Source organism: Toxoplasma gondii, chromosome X (genome assembly GCF_000006565.2).
Source record: "Toxoplasma gondii ME49 chromosome X, whole genome shotgun sequence".
NCBI lineage: Eukaryota > Apicomplexa > Conoidasida > Eucoccidiorida > Sarcocystidae > Toxoplasma > Toxoplasma gondii.
This window is the reverse complement of record NC_031478.1, coordinates 1,714,399-1,725,215: the sequence shown is the minus strand read 5'-3', so window position 1 is coordinate 1,725,215 and position 10,817 is coordinate 1,714,399. Positions and strand designations below refer to the sequence as shown.

Genomic DNA, 10,817 nt, shown 5'->3' with positions numbered 1-10,817 from the left:
GCCACCAACGATGTCAGAAAAAATATCAGGGGCTTGCGTGGACTTGCCCATCGCTGTCCCATTCATTCGTGGTGCTTTCTCGCGGGAGATTGATGATGCGATTGCCATCCTATCAGACAAGTGACCTCTGCAGGTGTCAGCGTCCCCTACGACGGTTCAAGGATCCTCTTTCCTCCTTTTGTTGGGGCTTAGTCCGCATAACCCCTATGAGAGAAACACATCGGCTACGTCTACGACTCTACATTATTTAGAGTGCAGACATTCGCTTTAGCAAAGACCAGAGTCGGTGGATTGAACTCTGCCCTTGCGCTGCACTGGAACTCATGGATCTCCACATTTGTGTCCCGCACCACACTGAAGCAAACGACGAAACACACTCTTCTCCGTCTCGCAGACAGGAGACATCAACTTTTCAGAGCGCAGGAATTTCTAACACCGTGTCTTTTACAGCAACAATGACCGGTCCTCTCGGGTGAACTTGACCCCTACCGAGTTCATCTCGGATTGAAGGATCGAATCCGCAACGTGAATTACTACTTAGCTGAGGCCAGGAAACCATGATCGTGCCCTCCAAATCTATACGCCTCAAAAGCTGGGGATGTTTAGGTAATCTATCGTAAGCAAAACAGAGCGTGCTGAGCGTTGCGTAAACAGAGAGTCTCTTCGAAGAATACGCGAAGCAGACATGACCACCAAACGGCCTCTTTCCGATGGCCACGAAATGTGTGTATCCAGGAAACTCCTGTCAGCTGCAGAGAGCACCGATCTACCGTATTCATGTGCATACATGTAGAGAATGAACCGTTAAGCGAGTGCGTTCTCTGACTGCTCGAATCTGGTTGTCCTACAGCGACCTGTCCAATGAGAAAAACGGTCCTGTCGCTTTCCGCGGCTTCCCGGATACTCTGTTTTAACGGCCTGCATCTCCCTTCACAGAGCAGCTTGTGTTTGTGAGGCTCTTGACCGAGATAACGTGCGTCGAGAGACAAACCATTCAGTCAAGGAAAAACTTTTACGAGCAACGCCACCAGGCTTTCTGATTCCCTCAACAGATGCTGGCACTCCCCTTCTCGTGAAGCATTCGCTGCACGTACCCATGGCTCTCCAGGTCTCAACTTCCCACCATGTGTCCGTCCACCCAGAGCTGATTACTCCTAGTACGATGGTACTGATCATACTGACATCCAAGTAGTCGTTGTTTCTCGCTTTCAACACGAAAGACAATCGTGATCAACATACTGCGCCTAGAACGCATTCGTTTCCTCCTCCCTCTTGCTTTCCTCACCGCCCCCTCTCCCCTCCTGTCCTTGCGTGCCCCTCTTCTGACTGTCTTGATCACATCTACGCTCCTCTCGCATCCCTCGCGTGCTTTGGCAGTCGCCGGCTTCGATTCGCTTCTCTGCCCAGTCTTCCCTTTTCAAAACCACGAACCTGTCCTACTCTCGCATGTCGCCTCCTCACAAGCGACGTTCTACATGAAAAATCTACATTTTTGCGTGGTTCGTCTTCATCTTCTTGTCCCCACTCTCCGCCTCCCCTGTCTTCTCTCTTCTTTTCCCCTCACGTAACCTCCCTTTTTGCCACGCCCCAACAAGTTCGCCGTCGACGACGACACTCTCCTGTGCCTCTTCAAAAACTTGATAACTCTGCTGTGGTGCTCCACCCACCGAGGGCGACGCCGTGCGTGTACATCTGGTCAGCTTCTCTTCGCTTCCATCTCGTTCGAGAAGACCGCACCTTCTGCCCTTCGCTCTTTGCCACAGAATTCCTGAAGAAACCAGTCTGTGAATTGAGGCACAGAGCCACAGATACCTTCGGCGTGTGACGCTCCTCAACGGCCTTCGCCCCGCCCTACGCTGCCTCGCCCTCTGGCGCCGCTGTCGCCCCTCCCGGCGCTCCCACCTCGCCCCCCCCGGCCACTGCTGGGGCCCCGCCCACTGGTGCGGCCTCTCCTGACCGGTGAAACGCCGCGATATTGACCATCCCTGTCACAAACAACACATCACATACAGAAGAAGGCTTTTCTGTGGAGACATCTGAGAAAACTCCTACAAACAACGACCTTCACCCGATACGCTTCCGCCTACTCGTCGTCTGCCCACTTCCCTGCCTCCGTTCTTCTCTCCCGGCTCGTGTTCTCCCTGCTGTTTCACCTTGTTTCCATCTCCTTCTCCGCGCTCCCCGTTTGTGTTTGCTCCCTCTGAAGTTGTCCTCATCCCTCACGCCTGTCGTCTCTGCATGGGCGCTCTCCCTTCCCCTCTGCTCCGACGTCTGCGTTTCTCAGAGCTCGCCTCCACTCACCGTTTCTCTCTGTCTCTTCCGCCGCGCTCGCGACTGCCGCGCTCGCGGCTCCGGCTGCGCCTGCCTTCGCGTCTGGCGGGGGCCCGGCCGCCCTGGGCGAGGGCCTCCATGGCAGCGGCGAAATCGCCTAGGCCCGGCACGAGAACTCCAGGCGCAGGGACTCCGAAAGGGTGTGGGGCGAGGCCCGGCAGGAAGGACCCGGGCGGACCCAAGTGGGAGACCCCGGGGTGCGGCAGACCCAGCGGGCCCGCGAGCTCCAGCGGCGGTCGCGAGACGTGCGGGTGGGCCAGCAGACCCCCCGGGGCCCCTGGCGCCGCGCCCGGCGGCAGGTGCCCGAGCGCGGGCGCTGCGGGGCTCGGGGCCGCCAGGGTCGGCAGGCCCACGTGGGCCGGATGGCCCAGGGGCGCCGAGAGCGGCAGGCCCGCGAGTTGGCCGCCGGGCGGGAGTCCCCCGGGGTGCGGCAGCGGGTGCGGCATCGGCGCGAGGTGAGGGCCCGCCAGCAGCGACGCTGCGGGCAGCCCCCCAGAAGCCCCGTTGCTCGGGCTCCCTGGCCCCGGGAGACCCGCCACTGGGCCCGCAGCCAACTGGGCACCCGCCCCCGGCAAAAGCCCCGGAGCCGCGGCCGCTGAGGGGCCCGGCAGGCCCCCAGGGGCCGCCATCGCCGTGGGCGCAGCCATTGCAGCAGGCGCACCAATGGCGGCAGTTGGAGAGGCGGCAAGAGGCGGGGGGGACGAGGCGAGAGGGGTGGGAGAAGCGCCACCGCGATTCGAAGAGTTCGCTGGCGAAGCGCCGAGCCACACAGGCGCGCGTTCCGCCACCCCCAAGTACGTCAGCGATCCGTCTGTCTGCTGCTCGTACTGGTGGCGCCGGAACGTCGCGTTGGCTGGTGGCGGCAGGTGCTTCGACTGACAGAAAGAGACGAATTGCTCGCAGACAGACTGCAAAAGATCCTCAGCCATGCTCAGCGCCTGCATGGAGAGAAACAGCGAAAACGCGGAGAGAGCAAAGACTGGAGAAAAGAGGCAGGAGGCCCGGCACGAAGCAAGGAGGGGAGACGGCGATGTAATTGAACAGAGCGAAAGCGACGGGCGAGGCACAAAAGAAAGGTGCGACAAAAAAATGAGCAAATGGAGAGGATTGCAAGGCGACTGAGAAGCAACAGATCCGGAAACAACAAACGAAAGCTATCGGGACCTACACAGCGAAGCCAGACTTACCTTGTCGTACGCCTCCGCGTCGTTGGAGGAGAGAGATAGGTGGAGACGCTCTGCAACTGGAGCCTCGTTCACAGCCTTGCCTGAAAAAAAACAACAGTTAATACAGCCAGTTTCAGAGACACAATTCGACAACTCGAGTCAGAAAACTCGAGTCATGAACGCTCCAAGTAGCTGCCCCAGTTTCGGAGACATCGAGAGTAAGAGACCGAAATTTAGAGACGCCGAGAAAACGAGAACTCGATTCAGCGCAAGTGAGACACACTCGGAGATCGAGGTCAGAGACAAGTCTACGCTGCTGGGACGGGCGAGACGGAAGGCGCGCGTCTTGACGTGAGCCAGAGGTCACGGCCAGAGACGTTTAATCATCTGTGTCCACGACGTTGCGCTTCCTCTCTCCCACGGCGACTCGTGCATTTTTGTGGTCATCTGTTTTACAAAAGCAGCGACCTCGGCCCCGACCCCACAGGACATTCTTCGACACACAACTACATCTTTCTTCACCGTGCATTGGCGCCTACATGCCTCTTAAACATGCGATTGTCAGGGTCCCACGAACTCGCTCTGGAAGGAGAGGCCTCTCCAGTTGTCCACCGCGGAACGTTCGCTCTCCTCGCTCTCTTACCTTTGATCGACAGATCCACCTTGTGTTGAGTCTGGTCCATGATGTAGCTGATGTTGCCGTTGTGTTCACCGAGGATCGCTCGAGTGACATCGAACTCCGGTTCGTACGCAAATAGACCCACGAGCTCGAGTCTGCAGACGCGCTTCCGCGCCTCGCGTCTGCGCTCTTCCTCCTTGCGGGCCTCGCCCTGGGGCTCGCGCCCGCTGTCGCGCCGCGGCTCCTCGCCCTCCGGGCGCCGGCCTTCGAGATTTGGAGCCGCAGGGTCCGCCGTCGAGGCCGGAAGCAACTCCTCGATCGGCGGGCCTCGGGGCGCGAGGGCAGAGACTCGCAGGACACCCAGGCCCGGCAAAAACGTTTCGTTCAACTCCTTGACACACGCCTCCACTGCCGAGGCGGGACTCATCACCACCTCTGCCGCCGCGCGCTTTCGCGACAGAGACACCTGGAAAGGAAAAAAAACGAAATGTCACGGAGGCTGAAACAGACAGCCTGGGGGGTGAGACACAAAAAACAGATGTGAGAGACGCCGCGGCAGACACAGCTGCAGTTCTAAGAAGAAAGAAGAGCGAAAGCTGTGCATATCACCGAAGGAGAGACATGTGGAGATGTTACTGAGAAAAGAACAAGCTTGTGCTTGCTACAAACCAGGCGAAACGTGGAAGGGCCGGCCCCGAAGCAAAGACAGACACACCCCCACATAAATGCCTCCTCTGCCCTGTGTCTTTCTCTTTATTCCCCTATTCCGCGAAGCCTGCGCCTCTCCTTTCACTCCTTTCTTCTTCTCCTAGTCGTCCTTCCTGTTTCCTCTCGTCGCCTTCTTCTTCTCTTCTCTCTTACTGTTCCCCTTCTGTCTCTCACTTGTTTGACGGCCCCGAAAACGGAGAGGAAGTTGCGGACGTCTTCGGGGACGAGGCTGAATGCGGCTGCAGGGTAGTCGATGAAGACGACCATGCGTCCAGTCTCCTCCTCTCTTCTGCGAGCCTCTCCGCTTCCCCCATCGCCTCTGTCTCTCCAGTCTCCACGGGCCTGTTGCCCGTTCTGTCCCACCGCAGGGGCCCCCGCAAAGAGGTGCTGCAGCTTGGACAGTTGCTCCTGCGCAGAGAGAGCAGCGTCTTCTCCCGCGCCCCTCTCGCTCCTCTGATCCGTACGCGACGCGTGACCGTAAACGGCATGCGTCGCCTCCGGCCCCTGTGCAGAGCCTGGTAAGAAGCCTCCGGAGCCCTGGGGGGCGTTGGAGAGGGCCGCGGCGCCCTGCGCGGTGGAGTGGAACGAAGAGAAGGACGGCTGGGTGCCCGGTTGAGAGAACAGCTGCTGCAGCTGCTGGAGCTGCTGCGAGGGCGCCCGCCCCTCCCCGGGGGGCAGAGCTGAGGCGTACATCAGAGGCTATGAAGAAGGAAGTCCAGAGAAAACGCAGTGACGGTTACGTGATTGGGAGAAGAAGAAAAAGGAGGGAAAGAGGGAAGGAGGGAAGAAGACGAAGAGAGCGAGGGGGAGCGGAACGGAGACAGGAAAAAAAGACAGGGAAAGCGAGGGTGGAAGACACTTCAGTCCACACGCGTAAAAGGTTGGCGAGGACGAAGAGCACAACGCAGCGAAACGAGCTGAGGTGGAAGTAACAGAAAGACGACGACGATGAAGGCACATGCCACAACCGAAGTGATAAAACATCGACCTCGGATGGCGCGACTCTACGCATGCATCGGGGACGTGAAATTGGATGACAAGCAAAGTAAAAGTCGCAACAAAGGAGGACAAGCTGCGAGACCTCTCCGGTGACAAACGCAGCTCCACAGAAAGAGACTCAATGCACATGCGCATCTGAACAAGGGCGTGCACAGATGAAAACTATAGTAACTCGAAAGACGCAGAACGCCCAGAAAAATGCATGCATCAGTGCAGATTTGAAAACGAGACTTCGAAGTTTGGGGCGTGTGTGCTCGGCGCTGTGAAGCTATTCCTCGGCGACAGCGGAAGTGACCGGACCGGGAGCAAGGAACGTAATCGACCATGGACGGCCTCTGAAACTTCTTCCTTGACGGGCGACCCTCAGCGCATCACGGGAGACGATGGCATAAAAAGGAAGGGAGGAAAGAGGTCGTCTTTCCACAGGGGGAGGAAGGGCAGAACGAGAGAGAACGTTTCCTCCGAGTCGAGGAGACCCGCTGATTTGTGCGAGAATGCCTCGAGGCCGAGAAAGAAGTTCAGTGAATGCGGTGCCTTGGTGACAGACAGGAAGAAACGAGATTTTCTGCCGTTCCTTGGAAGACCAGAAAGCACAGTGGACAGGGAAAAGGGCTGAAGCGGTCCGCGCTCGGAAAGAAAACGAAAAGACGACGCACAACTCTGCACCGGCGGGAAGAGGGGAAAAGCGAGAGCGGGAGAAAAGCTGCCGGCCCGTCTGTCCAGAACCACGGAGACAGACGGAGCACGGAAAGAGCGAAGAGAAAGAAAAACACTAACGAGGAAAACGCAAATTAGAAAACTCAGACACTGCGACCCCCCCGACACCACACACAATTGCCTTCAGATTTCCCTTGAATGCCACAGCGAGCGACAGCTGGAAGCACTAACGCTTCAGCAGTGGTCCGAATATAAGCCGAAAAGAGTTGACGGAGTCAAGCAGACGCGGGTTCACTTTTGAACCGTTCTCCGGTTGCTTTCTTGCCGAAGTCAGTTTCCTTTTCCTTCGTTCTCGCACGAGGGAGTTGGTTCCTCTTGTCTGAAGCGGACAAAAGAAGAAACCGCGCGAGTCGCTCCTGGGTCTTCGCCCGGGGAGACGGACATGCTTCGGTGAGTGAGAGCTTGTGGAGAGGTGGAATCCTGCTGAGTCTTTCACGCGAAAGGGAAGTAACGGTGAGCCTGTGTCGAAACACACGACCTCCTGCTTGGAGAAGGCAGAGACAGAAGGCGGAGGCGGGGAAATAACGGGTTAACCACCAAGGTGGGCCTTGGACACTGAATTCAGTCTTGAGAGTGATAGGGGACACTGTAAAAAATGCGCATCTGATCTCCAGACAGAAGTTATGACTAACGAGGAACGCTTTGATCTGTGGCATTCGTGAGAGGATCGAAATTCCCGGAAAACAGATGGAAGGGTTCTTCCGAGAAGGAAGGCTTTCCCTAAGGTAGTTCTCGTGAGAGATCCTCGTCCACAGCAGAAAAGAAAATGCCAGAAAAACCCGTGGACTGGAGAGCTGAACCGAGCTAGACACACAGTCCGAATCAGCGGTGGCTACCATGAAAAAAGTGAGCGTTTCACTGCATCTCTGCCTGTATTCACTGCGTGTGCATAGAGGTCTTCAGTACCGTAACAGCTCCAGGACGGAGAACAGGGAAATGTTTGGGGACTTACCAAGCACCGCGAGTGTAAAAAAAGTTCATGGAAAGCTAGTGACCATTGCGAAGAGAGCCCCCAGTGCTTTCTGCTTTGCTGTGACTTGGACGGGTGGTGGCCGCCGTGGAGGACCCTGTGGCGTTCAGGTAAACGGTTGTTTTGTATTCTGGAGAGGCGAGGTCACAGGGGATCCTAAGAAACAAGGGACTGCTTCAATTTAGACGCACAGATGGACGTAACTAATTCTTGTGCACGCGTCGAAAAATACTGTAGAGTGCCTGCATTCTAGTATTCAAAGCTCGAATCTCAACAGATACAGAATAGGAAGTTCTTTATGATAGCTGCGACTGCCGGTTCAGATCTAGAAGGCTTTGCGGCAACTTTCAACCACGTAGAGGCAACTGGAGCTGAACCGATGACTTGTACTGCTGGATTTTCCCCGTACACGGTTGCCTCCATTTGTTACTCGGTTATACATGCTAGACGTTAGTTTACCGGCTAAACTTTGACTTATTAAACCAGCCTGGGATTCATAAAAGTATGAAGCATGGTAAGACTGAGAGTGAACTAACCAGGTGCAGTAACATGTAAACGGCGGCTATATTATGACGGTCCAGACGTAGGAAAATCCGTGTTAGGTAATTATCGTCGTGCGTGGAGGTTGTTTTTATGGTCTCTTCACTGCCATCCGTACGCAGCGGAACTCCCTGGTTTGTTAGAAACGAGATTTCCCGTGTTCTTAGTGATCTCGTGCATGGGTAGGAATACTCCCGATTTGGGAGGGGGCGAAAGGAGTTCACGCATGGTTGCCAAGGATGTAGGCGCGTTGGGTCGTGTGAACTCTATTTTCGAACCCCCAATGCCGATTGATACACAGACGTAAGAACCCGGTAAGCGAGGAAGTTCGTCCACATTGCGGTACACATCTCGAGAAGTGCGCAAGACACGCAGATGCAAGTCGATTTCAAGGAACAGTATCTGTCCCGGTGAACGGACTGATCCTTACACTAAAAGTGTTTCCCCTTCACCGGGTACAAATTTGACCAGTCCCCATTCCTCACCACGTTTCGCCGGCGCCACAACGTCTCTCTTACTTTAGTGAACTTCTCCCCTCCACTCCATCAAAGACTGTTCGAGGCGATTCGATAATCGTAGCAGAAAGACTAGAGCGCAGCTTAGTTTTTCAGATGCTGTGCATACACCTCTGGATTCAAATCAACGATGATGTGTCCGACTTAAGGTTTGGGGAATGACGCAACTGGAAATGGCATCCTCCGCTGGGGTATGTGGAGGTCTACATGGAAGAGGAAAGCCGAAGTGTTTCTTTGGATCTAATGTTTTCTGCACGGGCAATTATCAGCCTCGTAACGCAACTTCAGAGTAAGACAACACTTTGCCACTTGAAAGAGAGCCTTCCGGGGATATCCTTTTATGGAAAACTGTAGAGAATCTCAGCTAGCCTTTACTTCCAGAACGAGCGACTCTGTACCATGTGTACCACTCCATTCAGGAGCTTACCGTTACTTTCGATGACTATGAGTGTTCTTGGTGTAACTCAAATCGAAGAAACAGAGAACCCGGCCGCTCGTAATACTTCTTCAAGCATCTTTACCCAACAAATAGAGCGGGCCCTTCATGTCCTCACTCGTCTCCCCCAAGCAAACAGACCTGACGGCTTTTCGGTTGCCTGAAACGATCCGAGCAGCGAGCACTACGTCGTGTCACAGGCTTCACTGTGAGCAGCGCCGCTGAGTTACTTGAGTACCTCAACCATATCGAAGGGATTAGAGCCACGAAAACCCCGCTGTAACTCGCCAATATCCGTAATGGAACACCCTTATCTGTCTGTCCGAGCTACGTTGGTACGCGTTGAATGTCTGGAAAAAAAGGCTTCAGCCGCAATTCCCGCTGTCTCGTGCCTAGGAAGTGGTAAAAACGCCTGTCCTAGATATGATCCTCCCTGTACGGTGCCTCTGGTCGCACACCGGCGTCTGAGTAATCGTTTTCTTTCGCTGTTACTACGAGGGAAAACAACACTCCACTTTTATTTGCCCGGACCACAACAGATGCGGCTAACCCCATGAGAAGAGAACGCCAAGCTTGACAAATGCTGCTTCCTCTCATGTTTATCTTGGAAATTGCCGGATGCTGGTGTGCTGCGAATCATCAGGCCGACAATGACACTCTCCTTGACAGAAACATCAAGCTCCGCTGCTTGCCCCTACAATTGTTCTGCCCATGGCTTCTCCCTCTGCCGGAGAAGTCGTGCACAGGCACTTCGGCAGGTCATGCGTGCAGATAGAAAACCGACGACACGCTGACGGATGAGTTTCTTTTTTTTTCTCGACAAGAATAGCGAACGCCCGCAGGGACACCCTAATGGTTTGCCCGAGGTCCGTTCTTCCGATCTTTCCCCCCGATCTCTTCTTCGCATTCTTTCTCTTATTCTTTTTTTCCGTCTTCGGACCGGCTGAGAACGCAGGAGACGTCCACCGTTTGTTTCTCACCTAATACCACATGGCGGCCCGCCACGTGCCTCGTTCCGGACACAAAAACACTCCATGAAGGAGCTTTTTTCCCGGTTGATTTTCGTTCTTGACTTCTCGCTTCCTATTTCTTCGTCTGGTAACAGTTCGTTACTTCTTGCGGCCTTCAATCTTTGTCGGTGGTCGTTAATCTTGGAAGGAAAGATTGGTTTTCAGGTATACGCTGGTTTCTGCACTTTGCGGATCGCGTAGAGCACACCGAGATGCGGAGACTAGACAGCCGGGAATATCGCACACTGCGCGAAAAGGTTGTATCTTTCTTCTACACGGGAAGACTTTGAGAAATCGATGTCCTTCCTCCTTTCTAGAAACAAGACACGCATCTTCTGCCGCTGGGCCCCTTTCTGTCGTCTGCTTTTCCTTCGAAGGCGACTTTTCGCGCGGGTGTCGTCGAGCACACACACACCACGCAAGCGGCAGAAACTCCTTTCTGCATCGATTCCCGTGAACTCTATCGGCTGAAGGGTCTGAATTTCTTTTTGCGACGTTCCTCGTTGACAGTAGTGGCGGCGGAAAACAATGAACAGTTCTGTCTTGCATCAAGCATTCGCGTGTCTTCTGTCTCGATGGGTGTCAATGCCGACAGAGGCACACCGGAAACGTCTCCGGTCTTGCGTCAGCTGAAACTTTTCACACACAAGAGGGACTGAAACTCGACAAAGCTCTGGACACGGACGCCTTCTTCTTCCCCTTTCCTCGCTTTTCCCCCTCCCAAGGATCCTTCTTCTTGAAGGACAACATCAAGCGACGAAATTGCCCCAGAAAGAGTGCCTGGTTCTACAAATGAGAAGAAGTTC

The 10,817-nt window shown here is 55.1% G+C and overlaps 1 protein-coding gene across 1 annotated transcript; it reads right to left on the bottom strand.

Annotated features, from left to right (window-relative positions):
• Positions 1–698: 698 nt before the first annotated feature.
• Positions 699–6,612, bottom strand: TGME49_226320 (hypothetical protein). The gene is made up of 5 exons (XM_018780130.1): positions 4,999–6,612; positions 4,141–4,582; positions 3,519–3,598; positions 2,302–3,269; positions 699–1,985 (listed from the first exon to the last, which is right to left on the bottom strand). The coding sequence occupies exons 1-5, from the start codon at positions 5,515–5,517 to the stop codon at positions 1,832–1,834; spliced, it is 2,163 nt and encodes a 720-aa protein (XP_018636025.1). The 5' UTR covers positions 5,518–6,612; the 3' UTR covers positions 699–1,831.
• Between the last annotated feature and the right edge of the window lie 4,205 nt (positions 6,613–10,817).